This window comes from Rhinoderma darwinii, chromosome 6, assembly GCF_050947455.1.
Source record: "Rhinoderma darwinii isolate aRhiDar2 chromosome 6, aRhiDar2.hap1, whole genome shotgun sequence".
NCBI lineage: Eukaryota > Metazoa > Chordata > Amphibia > Anura > Rhinodermatidae > Rhinoderma > Rhinoderma darwinii.
The window spans coordinates 137348281-137374617 of record NC_134692.1 but is presented as its reverse complement, the minus strand read 5'-3'; the positions used below and the strand labels follow the sequence as shown (position 1 = coordinate 137374617).

Below are 26337 nucleotides of genomic sequence, written 5' to 3'. Positions count from 1 at the left end.
AGTACCGTTATGTATCCCTACTAGGACATATAGACGTCGTAAAGCGGAAAGCCGCTGCAAAGAGTGGCTCCCGCTTTGGAGGACTCAGCATGACCGTATATTACATGGTCACCCAATCATTTGGAATAGTGCCATGTAATACCACATTACTCCAGTAGCGGCCACTGCAGGAGAAATGTGCAGCCGCCTGAAGCTTTCCTTGTTGAAAAGTTGATATTGTCTTAAGACCAGCGAGTCCGTATATGAAATCACTAGTATAGTATAGTCCTTGTGTCCTTATAGTCCTTGTGTCCTTATAGTCCTTGTGTCGCCCTCTTTTGTTAAGTTGTTAAAAAGGCTATACAGGTGTTTCCGTTATATCTGTATCCCGGGAAACTGGTTGTCAACCAATTATAGCTCCCACAGGGAGCTATAATAACAATCCTGGTGATGTGGTGTAGTGTTACTGCCTAACCTGGCAGATCTGTCATTGAGGGTTCAAGAAAGCTGGGTGACCATATTGGTTAGGAACGTTATAAGGGTGGCCATATTGGTTGTCACCCAGATTTCCCAGAAACGTCCGATAATCCCCAATATTTCACAATATCAGATCCCGTTGACGCCAGATTAAGGCCCTATGCACACGACCGTAGATTTCGTCCGTAATTATGGACCCATTCATTTCTATGGCCGACGGACACCTTCCCCTATAGTTACGGGAGGTGTCCGTGCCATAGAAACCTTCCGTAAAAAATAGGACATGTCTTATTTTTTTATTTTACGGACTGGGCTCCTATACTTTATAATGGGAAGACGGTCTGCAAATGCGGATGACTGTCCACGATTATGGGCACGGCCGTGTGCATGGGGCCTAAAGGAATTTTCCTGGAATAATACTAATTCATATATGAGGTTATTGGCACTTGAGCATTTCCACTGCCTTTCAGTCTTCTAGAAGCGAGGTCCTGCCACAGACCTGACACCGCCGCGGCGGCCAGAATACACAAGACCGGTTCCTGGCTGCTTGTAAAAGCCGCTTTTGTGACACTGTCAAGTAGACGGCGATAAAGATCAGCGGCGCTGCCCGGGTCCTGCAGCTGCGTTCTGTTTTGGAGCGTTATCACTGATACGACAGGTCCAGGCCTATGTGGGACCCCCCTCTAATGAGCTGCGCCACTGCTGCTCCTCTCCCTGAGAAGCCTTCTGGGCTCTGCTATCCGTGGGAGAGAGAGGATGAGATTATTACAGGCACATTTGTGATACTAGTCGTGGTTATCAGCAGTTCAATCCTATTGGGACTAAGCAGTCCCATGCAAAATGTATGTAGACCTGGATCTAATCCACTTACTTGTGTTAGTAAAGTATTAGAGGCGAATAAATTGAAAAAAAAAAATCTGAAAATTAAAGTACAACTGCAGCAAACGTCAATATCCCTCAATGTCACACTCATAGTCCATGAAGCTGAGATATAAGGGGCTGTTTGCAGGGTGTCTGTAATATGGAGGGAATACGGTGATTTTACTTTTTTTTTAATTATTTCCGGAAAGAAAATCACAGGTAACCACAGCGTTCCCTCCTTGTCACAGGGAGTTCTACAAGTTTGGTGGAGACCCCTAGGAAAAATGAGTATGGGGCTCCCTCTGATGAAATAATAAGTAGAACTGCCAAAATGTGCTTAAATAATACTGCCATATAATCCCTATATAATACTGCCATATAATCCCTACATAATACTGCCATATAATCCCTACATAATACTGCCATATAATCCCTACATAATACTGCCATATAATCCCTATATAATACTGCCATATAATCCCTATATAATACTGCCATATAATCCCTATATAATACTGCCATATAATCCCTACATAATACTGCCATATAATCCCTATATAATACTGCCATATAATCCCTATATAATACTGCCATATAATCCCTACATAATACTGCCATATAATCCCTACCTAATACTGCCATATAATCCCTACATAATACTGCCATATAATCCCTATATAATACTGCCATATAATCCCTATATAATACTGCCATATAATCCCTACATAATACTGCCATATAATCCCTATATAATACTGCCATATAATCCCTATATAATACTGCCATATAATCCCTACATAATACTGCCACGTAATCCCTACATAATACTGCCATATAATCCCTACATAATACTGCCATATAATCCCTACATAATACTGCCATATAATCCCTACCTAATACTGCCATATAATCCCTACATAATACTGCCATATAATCCCTACATAATGCTGCCCTATAATCCCTACATAATACTGCCATATAGTCCCTACATAATACTGCCATATAATCCCTACATAATACTGCCATATAATCCCTACATAATACTGCCATATAATCCCTACATAATACTGCCATATAATCCCTACATAATACTGCCATATAATCCCTACATAATACTGCCATATAATCCCTACATAATACTGCCATATAATCCCTACATAATACTGCCATATAGTCCCTACATAATACTGCCATATAATCCCTACATAATACTGCCATATAATCCCTACATAATACTGCCATATAGTCCCTACATAATACTGCCATATAATCCCTATATAATACTGCCATATAATCCCTACATAATACTGGCATATAATCCCTACATAATACTGCCATATAATCCCTACATAATACTGCCCTATAATCCCTACATAATGCTGCCCTATAATCCCTACATAATACTGCCATATAATCCCTACATAATACTGCCATATAATCCCTACATAATACTGCCATATAATCCCTACATAATGCTGCCATATAATCCCTACATAATACTGCCCTATAATCCCTACATAATACTGCCCTATAATCCCTACATAATACTGCCATATAATCCCTACATAATACTGCCCTATAATCCCTACATAATACTGCCCTATAATCCCTACATAATACTGCCATATAATCCCTACATAATACTGCCATATAATCCCTACATAATACTGCCATATAATCCCTACATAATACTGCCATATAATCCCTACATAATACTGCCCTATAATCCCTACATAATACTGCCCTATAATCCCTACATAATACTGCCCTATAATCCCTACATAATACTGCCCTATAATCCCTACATAATACTGCCATATAGTCCCTACATAATACTGCCCTATAATCCCTACATAATACTGCCATATAATCCCTACATAATACTGCCATATAATCCCTACATAATACTGCCCTATAATCCCTACATAATACTGCCCTATAATCCCTACATAATACTGCCCTATAATCCCTACATAATACTGCCCTATAATCCCTACATAATACTGCCCTATAGTCCCTACATAATACTGCCATATAATCCCTACATAATACTGCCATATAATCCCTACATAATACTGCCATATAATCCCTACATAATACTGCCATATAGTCCCTACATAATACTGCCATATAATCCCTACATAATACTGCCACATAATCCCTACATAATACTGCCATATAATCCCTACATAATACTGCCATATAGTCCCTACATAATACTGCCACATAATCCCTACATAATACTGCTATATAATCCCTACATAATACTGCCATATAGTCCCTACATAATACTGCCATATTTCAATGGTAACGCTTCAGTTACGAATGGTTTCCGTTTATCTCCGTTCTGTAATGTTTCCGTTGTTTTGACGGAATCAATAGCGTAGACGACTGCGCTATTCATTCCGCCAAAAAACTGAAACCTTACGGAACGGAGACAAATGGAAACCATTCGTAACGTAATGAAATGAATGGTAATGCAAACGGAAAGCTATGGTTTCCGTTCATAGGTTCCCCTGCCGGAAAGGTCTGACAGAACCCACGGAAAGCAACGCAGATGTGAACGAAGCCTTAGAGCCACGTTCCGTTTCTTCTCTATTTACATCACAATCTAGATTCAGAGTTCTTCGCATTCCGCAAACAATCACGTGACCGAAAGGCTCTAACATTGTAACAGTCACCTGAGCTCCCACAATGCACTGTTGTCTGGTAACAGGAAACCAGCAGAATTCTGAATGCAGCTCTGCAAGTGAATGGAGAAGAAAACCAAAGTTATTCAACCCCTTATGTAGAACCCTTTAGCAGCGGGGGCACACGTAGGCGGATTATAGGGCTGTGTCTACGTATAAGACGGTTTCAGGACTCTTGCCGCCTCTTACATCATTTCTGGGAGCGCTCGGCCAGAATAATCATTAATTAGCGCGTGTGCGCGACGTTTCTTCATCGGAAGGGAAGCCTGACACGTCGCGCTTAAGTCAATAACACGGTCACTCAGCAACTGAGATCACAGCCAATAATTCACGCTGGATCAGAGTCTGAAGTGTCGCCCTGATACCTGGATAAACAAGAGATAAACCTGCTCAGGCCTGCACGTCAGAACTGTCCGAGGTCCCCGACGCCATGTATACCGTGTGATCATTGATTGACAGGGTGAGCAGGATGATGACTACTCCTGATCGTGTGTAAGCTGCAAAGAAATACAAAGTCTCCGCTGGTGGAGTAAAAGCGTTCAACTCGGGAAGTGACAACCATTTCTCCAAATCACAAGTGTCCTCAGAGCAGTTGTCACCTCCCTTCCCCCGCTTCATTTACATGACTTATCAGGGGGAGGGCGACAATAAGCACATCATCCACGTACACATGTAGCAGAGTTACATTTGTCATTCAACCCTTTAAAGGCTGCATTGTTAGTACATTATGACAGTAGTCCCAATCTGTGGTTGTCGGGGCATACTGGGAGTTGTAGATTTCCAACAGTAGGAGAGCCATAGGCTGGAAACCACTGACCTACAGCATTCTGGGAATTGTAGTTTCAGGTTGGGGATTATGATAATGCAGTGGGTTTACCTGCAGTTTTATGTTACACTACAGATAACATATTGCGGGAACCCCGTGAGCTGTGGTGAAGCTCAGCTCTACTACATCTGGCAAGTTCTACCCTAGTACATTTAACAAACTCAGCTCTACTACATCTGGCAAGTTCTACCCTAGTACATTTAACAAAGTCAGCTCTGCTACATCTCGGCTGTTTGTCTGTGAAGTCATAAGTGACTAGCTACAGTTTGTGATTATGAGGGGGTGGATAGGACCACGTGGTCATCGGTCAGACCCAGCGTCGTGGTGGTGGCGGTGCTTGGTTTCGGGGGACTGTAATAAATCCCGTTATTTAGAGAGTTGTAATAAAGTGCAAAACATTAAAAGCGGCTTTTATTTTCCAATTAGAGCTGTATCTGCTCCCTCCCCGTGGCCTGCTGAGCTGCACATAAGCGTCCAGTGTTCTATAAACACCCTCCACGCGGCGTCCCTCGGGTGGAGGTAGAAGCCGTGTTTATAATAAATGGCTGACGCCATACCGTAGCAATTTGGACTGGGTTACTGTACCAAAACAGCTGTTCTTCTGCAGCAACGGTTTGTAATTAACCCTGAGCCAATTAGCGAGGCCTTCATTCATCTCGTTGACTTTTGATTTATGTAAAAATAGCGTCCCCTAGACCAGTTCTTGGAAATATCTTACACGCTGACGCCGATGGGCCAATAGCAGGCGGGGCGGTCTCGCTTTCATCAGATACGAGATATCACATTGGTTTCCTGTTTGATGATCGGTGATGATGAATAGACACCGGTCCCGGGAGAACAGGCCGGTGGCACAAAGATGGAGATTGCTCTGGAGAGGAAAGCTTTAGCCCTTTTGTGCTGGCAGAGGACCCTAGTCTTCCTTGACCTCCTATTCGACTCCATCCCACTTCTCACATCATAAGACTGTTCCTTTGCCATGCAGAACTGGACAGGTCACTGCCTCCTACAAAATCAGCACACTCCTGTTCTGCTGCTGCCTGTATATTCATGACCTGATTGGCTACAGGGTGTTCATAACTAATTTCCTAAACGACTCTGTTGCTGCAGGACCATGCTCTTTCTACCTTCTGACCTCCTACATGTCTACATCCCCCTCCTCACATACTAAGACTGTCCCTCTCTCATGCAGAACTAGACCAGTCACTGCCTCCCATAAGATCAGCACACTCCTCTTCTGCTGCTGTTATCATCCCCATCATCTGATTGGCTACAGCATGTTCTGTCCCCACCCACTCCGTATTTTAACTCTTGCTATTGGTTGTGATCATCATTCTTCACAGCGATGGTTACAGTCTTTTTCATGCTCATCTACCCCATATGAGGGCAGTAAAAGCAAGATACATAATATAGTAAAACTTTCTTATTCTTGGCTCCATTTTTTTCTCTGGTAGACTACCGCTGCTTCTCTTGGATCTATGGGCTGCCACTAGTGGTCACCTTAGAGGCTAAACACCCATTGTTTCATTAGTAAGGCCCCTTTAAATGCAGATTAGCAAATAACCCTATCCCTTTTATAATCCAATTTATAGGACCGTCCCACCATTAGTCTGCAAAAGAATCAAAGATGGCTGCCTGCAAGTTTGGGGCAAATTTATCAATGTCGGCGCAAAGGAAAATTGGAAAAGTCAACCAATCAGATCCCAGCGATCATTATTCAGAGGGACGGAAATGCTGCAGAATTTCTGGCCAGATTTGCGTCTTGAAAATCCACAGTGGGATACAGTAGCAGGTCAAATGTCATCCACGTTTCCCAAATAGATCTGAAGTGCAGAGTTTTTACGTTCCGCAGCATGTCAATTTTTGTTTGCGCAATGAGCACGGATTTATTGCGAATTTTCGCCTTTTAATTTACGTTTTAAATCCACAATCAAATCCTTCTGTTGCGGAATTTGCTGCCGATAACCCGCGGAGCCACAGCAAAATTCGCAGGTACGGATTTTAAATGAATGACTTTTTTTTACTACTTCTTTTTTTTTTTCGTCTTAGGAAATCCGCAGAAAAATTTGCCGCAAATCCACACGATTAGGGGCGGATTATCCGTGGAAAATTTCTGCAGCAAATCCGTTACTTGTGGATTTACCCTTCAAATTAAAGAAGCAATCTGATTGGTTGCTATGGAGAACTGCTCAACTATTTCCTTGCACCAGTTGTGATAAATCTCCCCCATTCTGAAGGGGGGCACAGGATGACCCTCATGGTGCCCCTCCCCCATCATGATTGCTAATTTTGCAAGAAAAGCTCGAACATAAAAAGTTTACTGCAGGATTCGGACGTCCAACTATTATTTTCTATCCCTATTTGTTGCCTTATAATTAGTTCTGTGCTCCCGCCTTAGCATCAGATTATATCAGAATGAAGAAAAGTTGAAGGAAACTGGCAACGTCTGCGCCCGGGCCGTGTATACTGGAGGAAGATCGCTGCCAATGACAATACAGCCATGGTTCTTGATTTACTGCCATAACACGATTCACTGGACGGAGTCTGTCACCAGCATCTGTAATTACTGGGGCGGATTGGACACATCAACGGCTCACAGGCGTACAGAACATGCAACTACACCGCAGACTGGGACTGAATCCCTAGATTTTAATTCAACACTGATGAGTCCTAGAAGGACCAAACAGTCCTGTGTGAAGATCTGTCTCAATTCTATAGGGAATCATGGGCATAGTGGCCTCGCTCACTCAGGACCCCCCCCCCCCCCATATAAGTCAAAGCAGAAGACTGTTAAAAAAAAAGGATGCTCTTACTCTGAAGGACCCGACCTGTCAATGTCGGCCATTCCTTCCACTTTCCTGCAGTGCTTCCCAAATTATAAAGCAGATCTTCATGCTCCGTATAGGGTTAATTTCTCTTAGTATATGTGCAGCGCTTTCCTGATTCTGTCTTTGATGTAATGGAAATCGGCTCTCATGACACTGAATTCCATTGTGGCCTTTTTCAATCTGAAAAAGCAAAGCTGTAGTGTAAAGTATTGGGAAAGACAGAGCAGCAGTCTGAGTCTGTCATTTCAGACTACCTCAAAACTCCCATAGACAATGCAGTTAGTCTGGAGTCAATATCATAACTTTGTCGTAATGGCAACTAAGAATTGTATCCATCTTAAATCATGAATTTAATTTTTCAGATTTTTATGTCATGTATGATCAGAATGATTCTCTCATGGTAACTATCTGTCCATGTAGTCTAAAATTCTGGTTACCTGTAGCCGCCACTAGGGGGAGCTTACTGCATACTGATTATACATTGAACTCAATAATAACAACTCAGTATGCAGTAAGCTCCCCCTAGTGGTGGCTGCAGGAAGACAGAATTGTATCATTTGACTCTATGTCTATGAAGGGAATTTGGAGCTCTGTATAAGGAAAACGGAGCTCCGACCTTTATAAAATTATATTAAGAAATGAATCAACGCAGAATTTTAGATTTAAATAGGACAAGGTGTTAAAAGGTGGAGATTCCCTTTGTAACCACCTGTGGGTATAATAGTCCGGCACAATGGCAGGGGACACAGAGGGTCATTGTCTGAGGGATGACACCCGGTGATGAGCAGGAGATGTCTCATTATTAACATGTGCACAGAATGATTGCTGCTCGTCCGTGGAACCGCTGACGCAGGAGGAGGCCGGTCAGATGAAGAGGTGAAGACATGCATTGTGTCTGCCCACATGTGGCTGCCCCTGGATGCCGCCTTTTGACCATCCGAGCTCTTCCTTCAGCAGAAAGTTTGAGATCCTAATCAGCGAAACGTTTTAAGCCGAGATCAAAGCCGGCAGGAGACAGTGGCTTAGCCCCGGGCAGGGAGCGTGGCCTGCAGATGTCCCCTCTGCTGCTGGCCCAGGTGTCTTCTATGCTCCCCCTCAGGTCTTCATCATTAACCCCATATGGAAAGGAATTTATTCGGCTCTGTCTTCACTTGTGTCGTGGTTTCCAATTATTACCATAGCCGGATCCGTCGTTTCGGATGCCACATGGGCCCCATTGACTTAGGCCTCATGCCCACTTCAGTTATTTTCTTCAGTGTGCTATCCGTTTTTTTAACGGATAGGACACTGACACATTCATTTCTATGGGGCCGTGTGGCCGTTCCGACAAAAATAGGACAGGTCCTACTCCAACAGTCTCGGCCATTTCATTCATTTGGTCCGTTGAAACAACGGACTGCACACGGAAACCATCCACGTGCGGCCCGTTTCACGCAGCCGTCGTTAGCGGCTGTACGACGGCCAACGGAAGTGTGCATGAGGGCTTAGGGCCTGTTCACATCAGCATTATGGTTCCGTTGAGGGGTTCCGTCGGAGCTTTCCGTCGGGGGAACCCCTCAACGGAAAGGCAAATGGAAACCGTCGCTTTTGTTTGCATCACCATTGACTTCAATTGGGACTGATAGTTTGCTAATGGTTTCCGTTTGTCACCGTTGAGAAAGGGTCCAGTTTTTTGGACGGAATGAATAGCGCAGTCGACTGTGCTATTGATTCCGTAAAAAAACAAAACAACAGTGACAAATGGAAACCATTAGCAAAGTATCCGGCACCATTGAAATCAATGGTGATGCAAACAAAAGCTATGGTTTCCGTTTGCCTTTCCGTTGAGGGGCTCCCCCGACGGAAAGCTCCGATGGAACCCCTAAACGGAAACACAACGCTGATGTGAACAGGGCCTTAAATGGGGTCCATTGGGCTCCGTCATGGCTTCCATCATATTGACAGGAAGAATAGCACCAAATGCAGCACTTTTCTTTCTGTCAAATCTGCCGGGACGGACAGTAGTGTGAACACAGACCGAGCTTCTGTCATCCCTGCATCTACCACAGAACGGCAATCTATAGGATCTTATATAAATAGCCATAAGTGGAGACTCTCTCTAATCTCCCTAATGCTATATACGGTTACTAATTGTATCAATAGTATTAGTCCTTTAGTCATCCTACAGGCAATGTCACTCAGCTTTCTCATACTTCTGAATGGTCATCCGCCCCCTGCTCTAGTTGTGCCGCGTATCTAGGCAGATTTGCCATTCAGGACACTGGAAAAGATGGGTTATAAACCCTTGTAAGAGCTGTAGAAGCGGCCATATTGCTTGTGTATGAACCCAGTAATATGGAAATATCGGGAATGACCGTGGATGACGCAGCTGATGTCAGAGAATCCTGCTAACTTTAAAATAGATTTCCTGACATTTTTGGGGGTCTCCGGTATCGGTTCTGTGGCACGAATTAGAGACATGAGCTGTGCAGCTTTGACAAAAATCTCACCCAATCCTGATAGTTTGTTACAATGTATCGGTGCAGGTAAAATGTATCAGCAGGGAGTCCACCTCACAGGGGATTGTCTAGACTGGATACAGTTGTAGCAAACTCTTAGCTGCGATAAAAAAAAATAAGGTCGGTAATGTGAATGTGAACAAGAATGTTCTCATTCACTTACAGCAAGCAGAGATCTTAACAGTGGCGAGAAATTGAAACACAAAATATATGGGAAAGTTGCAGAACTTTTAATTATGCAATAGTTAAGCTTTATTTACATGAAGCTGCATATTCGGCTGGGCTGGATGTGTATATTAGGGGTGGATTAGGGTTCGGAGAGGGTAACTGCGTTGGTCTTAGGTGTATGGTCGGCGTGATCGTGTTACAATCGTTACATCGTATCTTTTTCTTTCTTATTTCAGGGTCTTATTAAAATCCGAGGAGACAAGTGCTGGAGAGATCTGACCTGCATGAACTATCACTATGAGGTACGTGCAGCCCCCCGTACTAGGCAGAAATGACATTTAGTGAAGGGACTCGTTCTGTAAGGGGCACATTTCCGTTTTATGCCGAGTAGTCGATCTTTAGATGTGGCTGTAATAAATTGTTAATAATGAAACCTCGGAGCTAGTTTTATATCTGGCGGATGTCCGGGCTGGATCATAGCGCACATTCACTTATTTAATATTGTTTTTCACTGTGTATTTGTCGGATTGGATTTCTGGGGTGCGGCACCTTTTTGGGACCATCCCGAGGTCTAGGGGGAAGACGTGTGGCCATAATAGTTCCTACTTCCCCTGCGACCCCCGGCCTCCCTGATGCAGGCTCCTAGGTGGACACTGGGGTGACAGCCCTGGTAGAAGCTTGGAGTGATGTTGGGTCTCCTTGATCTTTGGCGAGGGGGGACCATCGATCCTTTGGGCCTCACGGTTCGGAGGGTCAGGGAATGGTTATGCTCTCCTTTAGGAGAGGGGCTGTAATAGACCACATTCTTTGTGCACTTTTTTTTGCACTTTGGCGGATAGAGAGCACAACTCCGGCTTTCACAAAAAAAAAAAACCTGAGTTATTCCACGGGCCCCATAGCTTGTGCTTACTGATGATACTCATATGTTTCACTAAAACATTGAGGGACCTTTAACACTGTTCATCCTGAGCCTCCTGGTTCATGAATAGATTGTCAGAACTACAGTGAAGACATACAGGTAAAGCAATAGCAAGAGTTGCACTCACAATTCTTCAGATTTTGAGCTGAACTCTTCCAGCATTCCCTGCTTGTTCAGTGTCTTCACAGAGCTTATTTGGTGATTTGCATTTTGGAAAGGGCTGTTTTTGCACCACCACTGTACAGTAATCTGACGTAGGAAACACGAATCACCCCTTACTGCAATATGGGAGATATAGGTTAGTGTCTGCTGACTAAGATGTTGATTGTTTACAACAACAAAAAGACAAATAGTGAGTGCAGCTCTGGAGTATAATACTGGATGTAACTCAGGATCAGTACAGGATAAGTAATGTAATGTATGTACACAGTGACTCCACCAGCAGAATAGTGAGTACAGCTCTGGAGTATAATACGGGATGTAAATCAGGATCAGTACAGGATAAGTAATGTAATGTGTGTACACAGTGACTCCACCAGCAGAATAGTGAGCGCAGCTCTGGTGTATAATACAGGATATAACTCAGGATCAGTACAGGATAAGTAATATAATGTATGTACACAGTGACTCCACCAGCAGAATAGTGAGTGCAGCTCTGGAGTATAATACAGGATGTAACTCAGGATCAGTACAGAATAAGTAATGTAATGTATGTACACAGTGACTCCACCAGCAGAATAGTGAGTGCAGCTCTGGAGTATAATACAGGATATAACTCAGGATCAGTACAGGATAAGTAATGTAATGTATGTACACAGTGACTCCACCAGCAGAATAGTGAGTGCAGCTCTGGAGTATAATACAGGATGTAACTCAGGATCAGTACAGGATAGTAATGTAATGTATGTACACAGTGACTCCACCAGCAGAATAGTGAGTGCAGCTCTGGAGTATAATACAGGATGTAACTCAGGATCAGTACAGGATAAGTAATGTCATGTATGTACACAGTGACTCCACCAGCAGAATAGTGAGTGCAGCTCTGGAGTATAATACAGGATGTAACTCAGGATCAGTACAGGATAAGTAATGTAATGTATGTACACAGTGACTCCACCAGCAGAATAGTGAGTGCAGTTCTGGAGTATAATACAGTATGTAACTCAGGATCAGTACAGGATAAGTAATGTAATGTATGTACACAGTGACTCCACCAGCAGAATAGTCAGTGCAGCTCTGGAGTATAATGCAGTATGTAACTCAGGATCAGTACAGGATAAGTAATGTAATATATGTACACAGTGACTCCACCAGCAGAATAGTGAGTGCAGCTCTGGAGTATAATACAGGATGTAACTCAGGATCAGTACAGGATAAGTAATGTAATGTATGTACACAGTGACTCCACCAGCAGAATAGTGAGTGCAGCTCTGGAGTATAATACAGGATGTAACTCAGGATCAGTACAGAATAAGTAATGTAATGTATGTACACAGTGACTCCACCAGCAGAATAGTGAGTGCAGCTCTGGAGTATAATACAGGATATAACTCAGGATCAGTACAGGATAAGTAATGTAATGTATGTACACAGTGACTCCACCAGCAGAATAGTGAGTGCAGCTCTGGAGTATAATACAGGATGTAACTCAGGATCAGTACAGGATAGTAATGTAATGTATGTACACAGTGACTCCACCAGCAGAATAGTGAGTGCAGCTCTGGAGTATAATACAGGATGTAACTCAGGATAGTAATGTATGTACACAGTGACTCCACCAGCAGAATAGTGAGTGCAGCTCTGGAGTATAATACAGGATGTAACTCAGGATAGTAATGTATGTACACAGTGATTCATCTTATTATGTCGATTATATTTATATATAAACTGTAAAATGGTGTTCGGAGGTGGATATACCCTTTAAGAGTCATATGACTGCACGGCGGGGGTGATGGACCTGTTGCAGTACGTACGTGTGGTAAAGTCGTTGTTTTCTCATGCTCGGTCCATACTATTTATTCTGTAAAGAGGAGACACCGCGCCTCTAAGCAAGCTTAATGCAAATAAGAGTTAGGTTACCCTAATTTGCATATATACTCCGTGTTTTCTTGTGTTCTCTCAGTGCGGATGTTAGAGGCAGCCATTGACATAACGATAACCATTAATGATCCTACCATAAATGATTGTCATTATCTCTATGCTACAAAAACAATAGATTCCAGACCCTTCTGATTGGAATTTGCTATTTGGCACAACTTCTCATGTACAAGTGTAGCTGAGCTGAGTTTGTCATTTGATGCAACTCGTAGTGTTGGGTTTTACATAGGACTACAGGTAACATTTATTTAAAAGAGTTTTACCACAGTATGCAAAATAAAGACTTTCATGACAAACTCAACTCTGCTATATCTTTATGCATTCATTGCCTTGTATGGAGTTTATCACCTGCCTTGACTTATCTTGTTCTTTGGACCCAACGTTTCATCCTCAGGCTGTCTTGAGTTCTTGGTGTCTCCGCAGGGGGTTCATCTTGTGGAGAGGTTACATTGGACTCTCTTACAACCTGACAAGTAATTGAGACGCAGGAGTTAATAACATTACAGGACTTTTCATGTATAATCGGGACGATGGTTAAGCAAGACCTCAGGGTACAGCCGTATTGCTCCGGTTACTTGATTATATTGTAACTTGGCCTCTGCAGGGCGCTCTACTAAATAATGTATACAGTATCCAGTAATTATTCGGTGTGCTCCCCACATTTCTGGATAGATAGATAGATAGATAGATAGATAGATAGATAGATAGATAGATAGATAGATAGATAGATGGATATGAGATAGATAGATGGATATGAGATAGATAGATAGATAGATAGATAGATAGATAGATAGATAGATAGATAGATAGATAGATAGATAGATAGATAGATAGATAGATAGATAGATAGATAGATAGATAGATAGATATGAGATAGATAGATAGATAGATAGATAGATAGATAGATAGATAGATAGATAGATAGATAGATAGATAGATAGATGGATATGAGATAGATAGATAGATAGATAGATAGATAGATAGATATGAGATAGATAGATATGAGATAGATAGATAGATAGATAGATAGATAGATAGATAGATAGATAGATATGAGATAGATAGATAGATAGATAGATAGATAGATAGATAGATAGATAGATAGATAGATAGATAGATAGATAGATAGATAGATATGAGATAGATAGATATGAGATAGATAGATAGATAGATAGATAGATAGATAGATAGATAGATAGATATAAGATAGATAGATAGATAGATAGATAGATAGATAGATAGATATGAGATAGATAGATAGATAGATAGATAGATAGATAGATAGATATGAGATAGATAGATAGATAGATAGATAGATAGATAGATAGATAGATAGATAGATAGATAGATAGATATGAGATAGATAGATAGATAGATAGATAGATAGATAGATAGATAGATAGATAGATATGAGATAGATAGATAGATAGATAGATAGATAGATAGATAGATAGGAGATAGATAGATATGAGATAGATAGATAGATAGATAGATAGATAGATAGATAGATAGATAGATAGATAGATAGATAGATAGATAGATAGATAGATATGAGATAGATAGATATAAGATAGATAGATAGATAGATAGATAGATAGATAGATAGATAGATAGATAGATAGATAGATAGATAGGAGATAGATAGATAGATAGATAGATAGATAGATAGATAGATAGATAGATAGATAGATAGATAGATAGATAGATATGAGATAGATAGATAGATAGATAGATAGATAGATAGATATGAGATAGATAGATAGATAGATAGATAGATAGATAGATAGATAGATAGATAGATAGATAGATAGATAGATAGATATGAGATAGATAGATAGATAGATAGATAGATAGATAGATAGATATAAGATAGATAGATATAAGATAGATATAAGATAGATAGATAGATAGATAGATAGATAGATAGATAGATAGATAGATAGATAGATAGATAGGGGCGTCCTACACAATGCAGAGCAGCAATACTGAGTGATGTGCCAATTTATTATAACCAGTAGGGTGCCTGATATCATGTAATCTCATATTGTATATGGGGGGGAGGGGGGGGGGGTCTAAAGACAATCCTATTATTATCTGTAGTGCATAGACTCAATTGTAATTCTTGGTTTGCTCTGACTGTGATTGTAGCGATCATAATGATCAGGACCCCCATCAGCAGTGATCAGAGGGGCTTCCCATTATGAGCCATAGCAGGGATTTATTTAGGAATGGCACCATCCACCTAAAATATGTCTGCACCAGCTCAGACCATCGATGCTGATAATACTTCACCCCACCAAACCGTTATCTGAAGGGACAGGAATTTCATAAAATGCTGTGCAACTATAAAAAACAAAAGTTTTACTGCTCAGGGGCAAAGACTGAGGAGAGAAGGTTCCCATAGAAAAAGCCGAATGGTCGTCATTTCAGTAAGGAGCTTAGATATCTGCGCCTGCTCAGTATAGACAATGTCGCTGTATAGAGAGCCTTTATAATATACAAAAAGATCCGGAGATTATATCGCCGCCCTGGTGGATCCTACAGCTTTTGCATCATTCCAAGGTAAACCTTTATATAAAGTGGTGGATTTTAAGGGCTAGACGATGACGGCTCAGAGGCGGGTCCCGTGACTTGAATTGCATGGTACAACTATTGCGCTGTAGAAGTGAGTGGAAAGTGGCGCAACAGTCACGCAACTTCCATGCAGCCCATGGATCCCTATGGAGGGGTTTGAAGCTTCAAAGTCGCATGAGTCACGCCATTAGTAGTGGTCTAGCCCAGGCGGAAAGCTATGGAACTAGTGAACGGAGAACTCCATCTTTGTCGAAACAATACGGCGGCCTATTCTACGCCGTTCCCTTTAAAATTGTCTTCAAGAAATCTGAAACTCTCAATCTTTTCTCGCTTTTGTCTTTACTAGAATTCACAGTGTTGTTCATTGGTTGTCATGGCTGGATAAGCAGAATTCCCCAAAATTAAGAAATTAAAAGGAGGAAATAAATAGAAACGTTTATTATTAGCCGGGGGAATTTGTGTTTTAATAGTAACAATTTTTTCCCGTCATGGTGTCACATGTGCGACTCCACAACCCCCCCCGCCCTCCTCGCTGCAGGCGCATCTGTGTCATGTGTGATATGTCTGGAGTTGTCACCGGTGTCCCATTACTTAAAGGGTATGTTTACTTCAAAACAAGGTCTGCCACTTGGAGTCTGTGACTCCTCCACCATGAGGCCCCGTGCACACGACCATGGAATTCGTCCGTAATTGCGGGCCACAATTACGGACAACACATGACAACTCTTCCTGCCCTGTGCTCCTCAGTAATGTCCTGGAGAAATTGTGTGGATCCGCCATTCACATCAGTAGCAGTAGTTATATGTGAATGGTAACGTAATGATCCTACACTAAGCATGCAACAGGAAGAGTTGTCATGGGGACACTGGAGCAGAGGCGCTGCAACCATGAAGCCTGGATAACTGATTGGATCATAGGGACATTGCTTGGCTCCAAGTCACCATCCCCATCAAAAGCATTAGTAGCTAGAATGCGAACATTGCTGTGGATGGTGACTTGACCCTACACTGAACTGCAATAGGCACGGAAGAGGAAGTGTTGTCATGGGGACACTATAGAAGAGGAACTGCAGACGTCAAGCCTGTAACCTTTCAGCGGTATCTCTGCACAGGGATGAGGTGTTTTGATCTGTCACATTTGGCTCTGCAGGACACAGCACAACCCCAGTATGAAACGCGTGTTGTTAGGGTCTATTCACGCGGTTCGTTAAAATTGCGGCAATATTGCTGCGTTTTGGCAAGAGTTCGTGAACATTGCGGCAAAAACACAATTTGACCGCACTGTGTGAATAGACCCTTAGGCCTCAGGCACACGACCGTGTTTTTCTACAGTGTGCTATTCGCACACTGATCCATTCAATTCTATGGGGCCATGCACACATCAGTGTTTTTTGCGGATCCGTTTTTCCTTTCCGTGAATTACAGAACATTTCCTATTCCTGTCCATTTTCTTGCAACGTATCGGCAAAATGGTGACAGCCGATGGATGGCTTCTGTGTGCTGTTCGTTATCTTTGCGGATCCATAGACTTAAATGGCTGCAAGGGACGTAAAAATAATGCACAGCACACAGAAGCCGTCGGTTTGCTGTCCGCATTTTGCGGATACGTTGTAAGGAAACGATGGGGAACTCCGACAGCATGACCTTCCTATGGGTATGGACCGTGAAATACGGATGATACACGGAAACAACAGGGCCGTGATATTCGTACATACGGAACGGTTGCGGTAGCAACACAGACGCATTACGGACCCTACATTGCGGCCTGGTCTTCGGCAACATTCGTGTTCACATGGCAGAATTTTCATGCTGATTCTGACGCGTTTTACCGCCTCTAAATCTGTATGAAAAATCTTTGTAAACAGCCTCCCATGGGCTTCAAAGGAATTACAGTCCACCTCGCTGAAAAAAAAGAAAGTGAAATCTCACTTCTTGACACGGATTATGCTGCGTGTTCCGCCACAAAAACAGCGCCAGGTGGCCACACAAAACGTATCTTCATTGAATATGGCTAAACGGCGTGCAGAAACGCGCCTGGGTTTACTGCAAAACTAAGGCACAGCCTCGGATTTCTGCCGCAAAGTCTCGGTCAAGTTCATGTCGGATTTTTCCTCTGGAAAAGTCTGTTTTGTGAGCTCAGCCTTGGCTGGGTTGCCACAAAGCGTAAACACTGCGGAATTTCCGCAACGGAATTCTGTGCAGAAATTCCGCAGCATTTACAGTAGCAGCAAAGTGGATGAGATTCAGAAAATCTCATGCCCACTTGGCGGAAAAAAATGCACCGTAAACGTTAATAAATTGCGGTGCGGAATTTAATTCCAGAGCCTGTCAATTTATGCTGCGTTTTTGTTGACGTTCCGTTGCGGTAATTTCCCATTGAATTCAATGGGGAATATCCGCAACAGAAAGCCAAGTGTTGTGACTTTTGCGGCATATTCGCAGCGATTACGCCGCAAAAATCGCAACTACGGGGGGAAAAAAAATCATACTTACCCAGAACGCCCTCCTCTTTCCAGCAGTCCGGCCTCCTGGGATGATGTTGCATCCCATGTCACAGCTGCAGCCAATCACAGGCTGCAGCGGTCACATGGGCTGCAGCGTCATCCAGGGAGGCGTCGCCATAACAACAACCTATGTATGAGCAGTTTTTATTGCTGCTTTCCACAGCGGAAATTCAGTCCGTACAAACCCAACAATGTGGTGCGGTTTTCGGACGGAATGTACCGCAGGTTCCAGGTGAGATACGCTGCATGGTTTTTACGCAGCGTATCCGTCCCATGGGAACTCGCCCTATTGTGCTGCGGAAAATACGCACCAAAACCGCAGCAATACGCAGGAAATTCGCAGGTAATATTTTGCTGCGTTTTTCGGCACGTTTTTATGTTGCGGGTTCTGGTGTGATTTTACTCAGCACTAGGCAGATACAATTCGTAAGCGGAAACGCAAGATAACATGACATGCTGCGGATTGTAAAATGCACACCGCAGGTCAATTTTCGTCCCGAAAAATACCGCTGCGTGTAGATGAGATTTCCTGGAATCTTGTTGTCTATGCTGGTACTGTATTACACTGCGGATTTGCCGCACGTAAATACGCGCAGCAAAACCGCACGTAATACGCATCGTGTGCAGTGAGCCTTAGGCTGGATTCACACGAGGTCATTACGTCCGTAATGGACGGAACGTATTTTGGCCGCAAGTCCCGGACCGAACACACTGCAGCGAGCCGGGGCTCCTAGCATCATAGTTATGTACGATGCTAGGAGTCCCTGCCTCTCTGCAGGACAACTGTCCCGTACTGTAATCATGTTTTCAGTACAGGACAGTAGTTCCACGGAGAGGCAGGGACTCCTAGCGTCGTACATAACTATGATGCTAGGAGCCCGGCTCCCTGCAGTGTGTTCGGTCCGGGACTTGCGGCCGAAATACGTTCCGTCCATTACGGACCGAACATGCTCGTGTGAACCCAGCCTTAGGGGGAGATTGATGAAAACTAGACTTGTTGTTCATAGCAACCAATCAGAGCTATGCTTTCATTTCTTAAACTTGTCTGGTAAAATGAAACCTGTGCTGTGATTGGTTGCTATGCAACAAGACCAGTCAGGTCAGTTTCCTGTCAGCCATTTTTCATAAATGAGGCCCTTTAGTTCTTCTTTTTGGATGTGATATTCGGTGCGTTTTTTCACCTTTTCTGTGGGTAACATCTGCAGTATGGACTGTGATATCTGCACGTTCCCCTCCAGCACCTTTACAGGCCACAGCCGTGACTTCCAGGTGACAGTACGATAGTCAAATCGGCTCCTTTGTTACACTAAGCCGCGTCCTGGAATGCAAATCGTTATCATGCAAATCCCGTACTCGCATCTACACCATCAGGTCAGTTTGCATATGTGAACCAAAAAGAAAAAAAAACATTAAAAACCCCACAGGACAGCTAAACATGCAAAACAGTTCCTCCGAACGCTATTATCAAGGTGCAGAGCGTTCGGTCACGAAACTTATCACGCCGCGAGGGTCACGGCCGAATATCAAACCCAAATTTAGGCAAGCACACCAAAAATGGAGCTGTTGTCCACGGCAACCAATCAGATTCCAGCTTTCATTTTCCAGAGTAGGCCAGATTATGAAACAAGGGATCTGATTGGTTGCTACAGGCGCTGACTTCTCTACACTAGGCCGGTCATGTGGGGCGTTGGGTTATAGTCCTCTTATTTTTACTTCCTTTATTGCGTGTGGGTTTTTTTTTTTTATTGTTTTGATGCAATAAGTAAAAGACAAAAGCCCCGACGGCTTCAAAGGTTCAATATGTCTCCAACACGGAAGGGATAGGGGATGCCGGCCCTAAAACATATCCATTCAGGATCTATGGAAAGTTGGGTAACAACCCCTATGGGTGATCCTAATGCCCATGTGGATAGAGTATCTACTAATGCACGTCCATTCAGTGAAAACATGCGGATATTATATGACCGGTTACGTTTTGCGCCGAATTCCTATAAAGGCATCTTTTAATTCTAGAGGAGCCCTTGAAGGAGATTGTCGGTACAATTGTCGCCCCACTCATGAAGTAGGGCGTTTCTCAGACCCTCTTGCTTAGTATAAGAGTATCTGATACAAACTCTAGGAATTCCTTTAATCCGCTATCCAATAATCCAGAAATTCTGATAATCCAGCCAGTCATAATGGCAGATTTTGTATTGTATTCCTCCAGGCTATGACCGTCCGATAATCCAGAATATTTGATAATCTGGAGTTCATCCATGAACATGGCGCTAGTCAGGTGACGCTTTCGGGCCAATTGCCCCTAAGGGCTCACTGATTTACATTCAGCACCCGTGGCCCTCAGATTGGGATGTTACGGGGCCGTTCTGTATCTTCAATGGGAAACATCACTCCCATCATTGCGGATCCCTTGTAGTGTATGCCACTTTACCAGCCAGCCGCCCGTGTCGCGGCGTATGGCCCGCTTTAGTATTACCAGGACATCTGATAGACACCCTCAATAGGACTAGGGCTCCACAGCCTGCGATTCGCGGTAGAGTCGTGTCATTCCCGTCACTTGCGGACAAATTAAATATTTCCCTATGGGGGGAAAAAATTTGCATGTCCGATTTTTTTGCAATTTTACAAGGTCTTTCTTTCTTAGGAGGAGATTTTGGGCGCGGTTTTTGATGCGGAAACCACGGCAAAAAACATCCGAAATCGCCTCCTATTGTTGCCGCGGCGTGAATCGGGAATATGTTAATGACCATTGAAGATTTTCACTGCCCTAAATCCAGAATTTCATTAAGCACAAGTAACGCTTTTCGGAAAAGTTACACAAACATGAAAAAGCAGTCGTCGTCGCCGCACCCCCCCCCCCCCCCCATCCTTACTTGGTAAATAAACTCCATCTGGGCAAACTTAATTAAAATTACAGATTCCTTTGTTATTGTATATCTTCAAAGTGCCTTGAAGTCACCACCGGCGGCCGAGGGGTTAACGGAGCCATATAAACCATCATTCTTAATTAGCCGTCTTCTCATAATTGCTCGCAGAAATGAGAGCGCATGCTGAGTTACACCGCTCCGTGGTTAATAAGACGAACATCTTAGGAGGCTGTAATTACTCAGATAAAGCCGGGACCCGACTCAGACTCCCAGCAAAGGTTATTAAAATCCCAGTGTCGACAGTAAGTGCCCCATAAATGTGCCAGAGACAGAAAAATACAGAGATGAAAATTCCAATTATCCGGCATAGGTGCCAGATTACCAAATGCTCTGAATTTTCAGACATGGGAAAGTATACACAATTATAAGGGGTTTTCTCACTGATGCCGTAGCGGTTAGAGTCTGATTGGTGAGGGTCGGGAGACACCCAATGACCCACAAAATAAAAAGGGGCTCGCAGCCCAATATACCATCAATGATAATAGTGAGGAACGCCTTTTACATTTTGCATGCCCTCCCGTGCATGTCTGATAATCTGACATCTATGCCGGATTAAAGGAATTTTAATAAAGAGGATTCTCCACAACACACTTGGATTGGCCACTGGTCGGGAAGTGGTCATGCACGTGCGAGCCACTCTCCAATAAAGACTATAGGAGATACGGAAATCTTGCTTAGGCCTCGTGCACACAACCGTAATGGTTTTTACTGTCCGCAAGTACGAATCCGACGGCTACGGAGACACATCCGTAGTCGCCCACAATTGCGGAAGCGCCCGTAGACTTCTTTGGGGAGTCTGTGCCGCAATTGCGGAGAAGAATTGGACGTGTTCTATATTTTGCAAGTCATTTCTACGGTCCGGAAACATGGCCAATATAAATAAATGGGTCCGCAGATTACCTGATTCGTAATTACGGATGAAAACGACGGTGGTGTTCCTTACCTCGTCTGATTCCAGCAGGGAGTCCCTGCGGACGGCTCCAACCAATGGCCGCATCCAGTTTCTAGGCAACTGGAAGCTTCCTCCGCTCCAGCGATGACCTCTGTCTTCCACTTGGATGGCGGCATCGGGTTGCCTTGGCATCCGGCGCTCCACGATGATGTCAAGCCTTGCAGCCGATTTAATGGGGACTGTTGTTTATGAACCCTGCCTGCATTGTAAGGTGCCTCCTTTGCTTGGCTATTGTTCCTATTACATTTTTGGTCCTCTTACACGGTCCCGGCATGGGCCATGTAAACGAGCGTCAATCAATGAGACAGCTCGTTGATCGGCGATCATTTGCTTCTTTCACAAGGAGCAAAGATCAGTAATGTACGGGGATGAGCGATCATTACTACGATCGTTCGTCCCCATACGTTTCAATCATGTCGGCCGCACATCGTTGTTTACACAGGGAGATCTGCTGCCGACAACGATAATATTGCAGCATAAACTATACGATCAGCCGATGAACGAGCATTTGATCGTTGCCCCGTTTACACAGAGCAATGATCGGGAACGAGTGTTCATATGAATGCTCGTTTGCCCGATCATTGGCCCATGTAAAAGGGCCATTTGACTCCTGATTCTGAACCTGACCCCTCCATACAGGGGGTTAAGGGTGAAGAACATGGCGATTCCTTAGACTCCGGACTCCAGTATTGCCAGCGCCGAACCGGTTGCAGTTTAGAGGATCCACTCCTCCGGTAAGAAACGTAACAGGAAAGAGTCAAGTGAATGTATTTCCATGACGTACTTCACTCTTTTCACGTTTCAGGTTGACACAAGCTTCACTCTATATACAACAACAACACTAGGCCTCATGTATATAAATTAGTCACAAACCAGCAGCCAATCAGATGGCAGCTCTAAAAAAAAATTAAGACAAGTTGGAAAATGAGTGATCTGATTGGTGGTTATGGGTCTACTTTATTGTAAGCTTTTATAATAAGATAAATGGACAATGCAGAGAAATACAAAACACACTTAAAAGGGTTATCCGGGTTGTGAACATTATGGGGTTATGGCTGGAATTGACATAAATAAGCAAGCACTTACCTATCCTTTTCTACGGCGATCCAAAGCTGACGCTCCGTTGGCACTCCCGGTGACCGTTTACATGCATGTAGCATGTGACCACTACAGCCAATCAGAGGGCTCAGCGGTCATGTATTGTATTTCTGTAAATTTTCTGATACTGAGCTCAAAATCCTCTGCATAGACATAGTTAAGTGATAAAATTCTGACTACCTGCAGTCACCACTAGAGGGAGCTTACTGCACACTGTTTATACATAGAGCTCAATAATAACACAGTATACAGTAAGCGCCTGAGCGCCCTCTAGTGGAGACCGCAGGCAACCAGCATATCATTTTTAAAATCTATGTCTATGCAGGGGATATGGAGCTCTGTATCTTAAAAAGGGGTTGTTAAATATTCTTTTCATTTCTTACTTATATAAATTTCTGGGAAAGCTGAGTGATAATCGATATGGCCACCCTTACTGCTCCCTTTCCTGTGGTTACCCAACTTTACCAGAATCCTGATCGCTGCATAATTAGGCTCTTCTGTCGGAGGTAAGTCGGGAGTATTTCCCAATGTTTGTTTCAGACGTAAGACTCCAACATATACCACTGTATAGGCATATAGAAACATACGTCACCCATAGGTGATGTATATTTGTGTTACTGTATAGAATAACTGAGTCAACTCTGATATTCCATATAGTAAAAAAATGCTGATAAAACCTAGAAATGTCCGCATAGGATGTTTAGCAACTTTTTTTTATAGGCATTTCCCTTTATGGGTCCATTCACACGGTGCGGTGAAATAGCAAAGGCTGCACCGAGACAAATGTCCGTAGTTCTGCCATTCAGAACCCCAGGAGAGGCTCTGGTTATAGGCCAGAATGAGGGGATACAATGGCTTGAAAGGGAAAGGCAGTGCGGCCCTCTTGGGCATTTATGTGGTCATCACTCCTGAATAATAACCTTTCCCCGAAGTGCAAGTGAAAAGACAAATTGTACCGATTAACACTCATCGAGCGGCAGTTCAGCCTGATTGGCGCGGGGATCGGGACGTCTGATCCGGATTTCTGGAAGGGCTTTGCGTCAGACAATCCTGAAGCAGTAAACCTCAGACCTGCATGTAAGCAATTAAGAAGCAGCTTCCCGTGCAGGACGGGCGCGCAGGCAGGAACGCTGGCAGATAAATGTCAACATGCCATCAAAAGCTTATTACCCCGAGTCTGGAGTTTGTATTCAATGCTCAGCTTTATAGAACTTTATAATGGTCCGCTGAATTCTTAAGGGCGGGTTCACACATAGCGGAATTTCACTTAAATTCCGCTGCGGACACTCCGCAGCGTTAATCCGCAGCGGAGCCGTTTCTCCATTGACTTTCACTTTAATTTAGCAGTGTTCGTTTACACGATGCGTACAATTCCGCTGCGGAGCATAGGCTGCGGAGCGGAATTTGGTGTCCGCAGCATGCTCTGTCTGTTGCGGAGCAGTGGCGGACTGGTTGCGGACTCATGGCGGAATTTCTCCATTGACTTCAATGGAGAGTCAAAATTCCGCAATGAAGTCCGCAGATCTTATGTGTGCTGCGGAGCGTATTGTTTTTACTACCATGACATTTCTTCATTCTGGCTGGACCTATGTATTTCTAGGTCTACAGCCAGACTGAGGAAGTCAATGGGGCTCCCGTAATGACGGGAGCGTTGCTAGGAGATGTCTGTAAATAGTCACTGTCCAGGGTGCTGAAAGAGTTACGCGATCGGCAGTAACTGTTTCTGCACCCGGGACAGTGACTACCGATCTCAATATACATGTATCTGTAAAAATCATATAAGTTCATACTTACCGAGAACTCCCTGCGTCTGTCTCCAGTCCGGCCTCCCAGGATGACGTTTCATTCTAAGTGACGGCTGCAGCCAATCACAGGCCAAGCACAGGCTGCAGCGGTCACATGGACTGGAGCGTCATCCAGGGAGGTCGGGCTGGATGCCGAAAGAGGGACGCGTCACCAAGACAACGGGCGGTAAGTATGAATTTCTTTGACTTTCACTAGGGAAAGTGCTGTCCCTTCTCTCTATCCTGCACTGATAGGGAGAAGGGAAGCACTTTTCCCGCAGTCCGCAGCAGCCAGTCCGCATCAATTTTCTGCACATTTTGTGCAGATCCGCAGCCGTAATCCGCAACCCGGATTAGGTGCGGGATTGATGCGGACAGTTGCGGAGGAATTCCGCCATGTGTGGTCATGCCCTAATGGATCCCAGGTGCTGAACTGTTCGCTGATTGGAGACGCGGTGACTAAAAATCTTCAGGGCGAAATGGACTAAACGGCGCGTTGTGGTTATGTAACTCATTGTGCAGGAACATGCCGCTACAATACGGCTTCTGCTCTACATGAAATGTTGGGTAACTTTACACAGACTTTGCTTACATATTTTTGTACAGTTCTTTTATGTTGTTTTCTTTAGTCACAGGCACAGCTTTTCAAAATTTACGCCGGTTGCCCTTGGAAACAGACAATGCTTTAGCTCCACCCCTGTGTCAGACATGTGACACCTCTTACTGTCTGTCAGCTAAGGCTGAGTTCACACCTGCGTTGGCGTGTTCCGATGTTCTGCTCCGTCAGAGGAGCAGAACAAGGAAATGACGGAACCAACGGTTCCCAACTGGACCTATTGACTTTAATGCTTTCCGTCGAGGTGGCCGTGATGTCTGCGCTATTGTCTCCGGTAAACTCCGGCAAAAGCTGCCGGATCTGCGACGGACGTCCCTATCGGAGCCTCCGACGCAGATGTGAGCATAGCCTTAGCTCCCACAATGCACATCTCCCTAATAACAGGAAACCAGCAAAGGTCCGAATATATCTTTGGCTGTGAATCGGTCATATCAAAAGATAATTAAAGTGTCCGTTCTACCTCCCGATCTGACATCAGCGCCATCACGAGCACGCTGGGTGTACTGGTCCTTTTAATTAGAATAGGACCTGTGCCCAAAACTCTAA

At 43.7% G+C, this 26337-nt stretch overlaps 1 protein-coding gene across 1 annotated transcript in view; it reads left to right on the top strand.

Moving 5' to 3' along the window:
• The window catches only part of LMF1 (lipase maturation factor 1), a 212017-nt gene that overhangs the window by 82809 nt on the left and 102871 nt on the right, over positions 1–26337 (top strand). The window contains exon 5 of the mRNA XM_075830593.1: positions 10561–10626. Coding sequence (XP_075686708.1) covers positions 10561–10626 — 66 coding nt within the window. The remainder of the gene's footprint in view (positions 1–10560; positions 10627–26337) is intronic.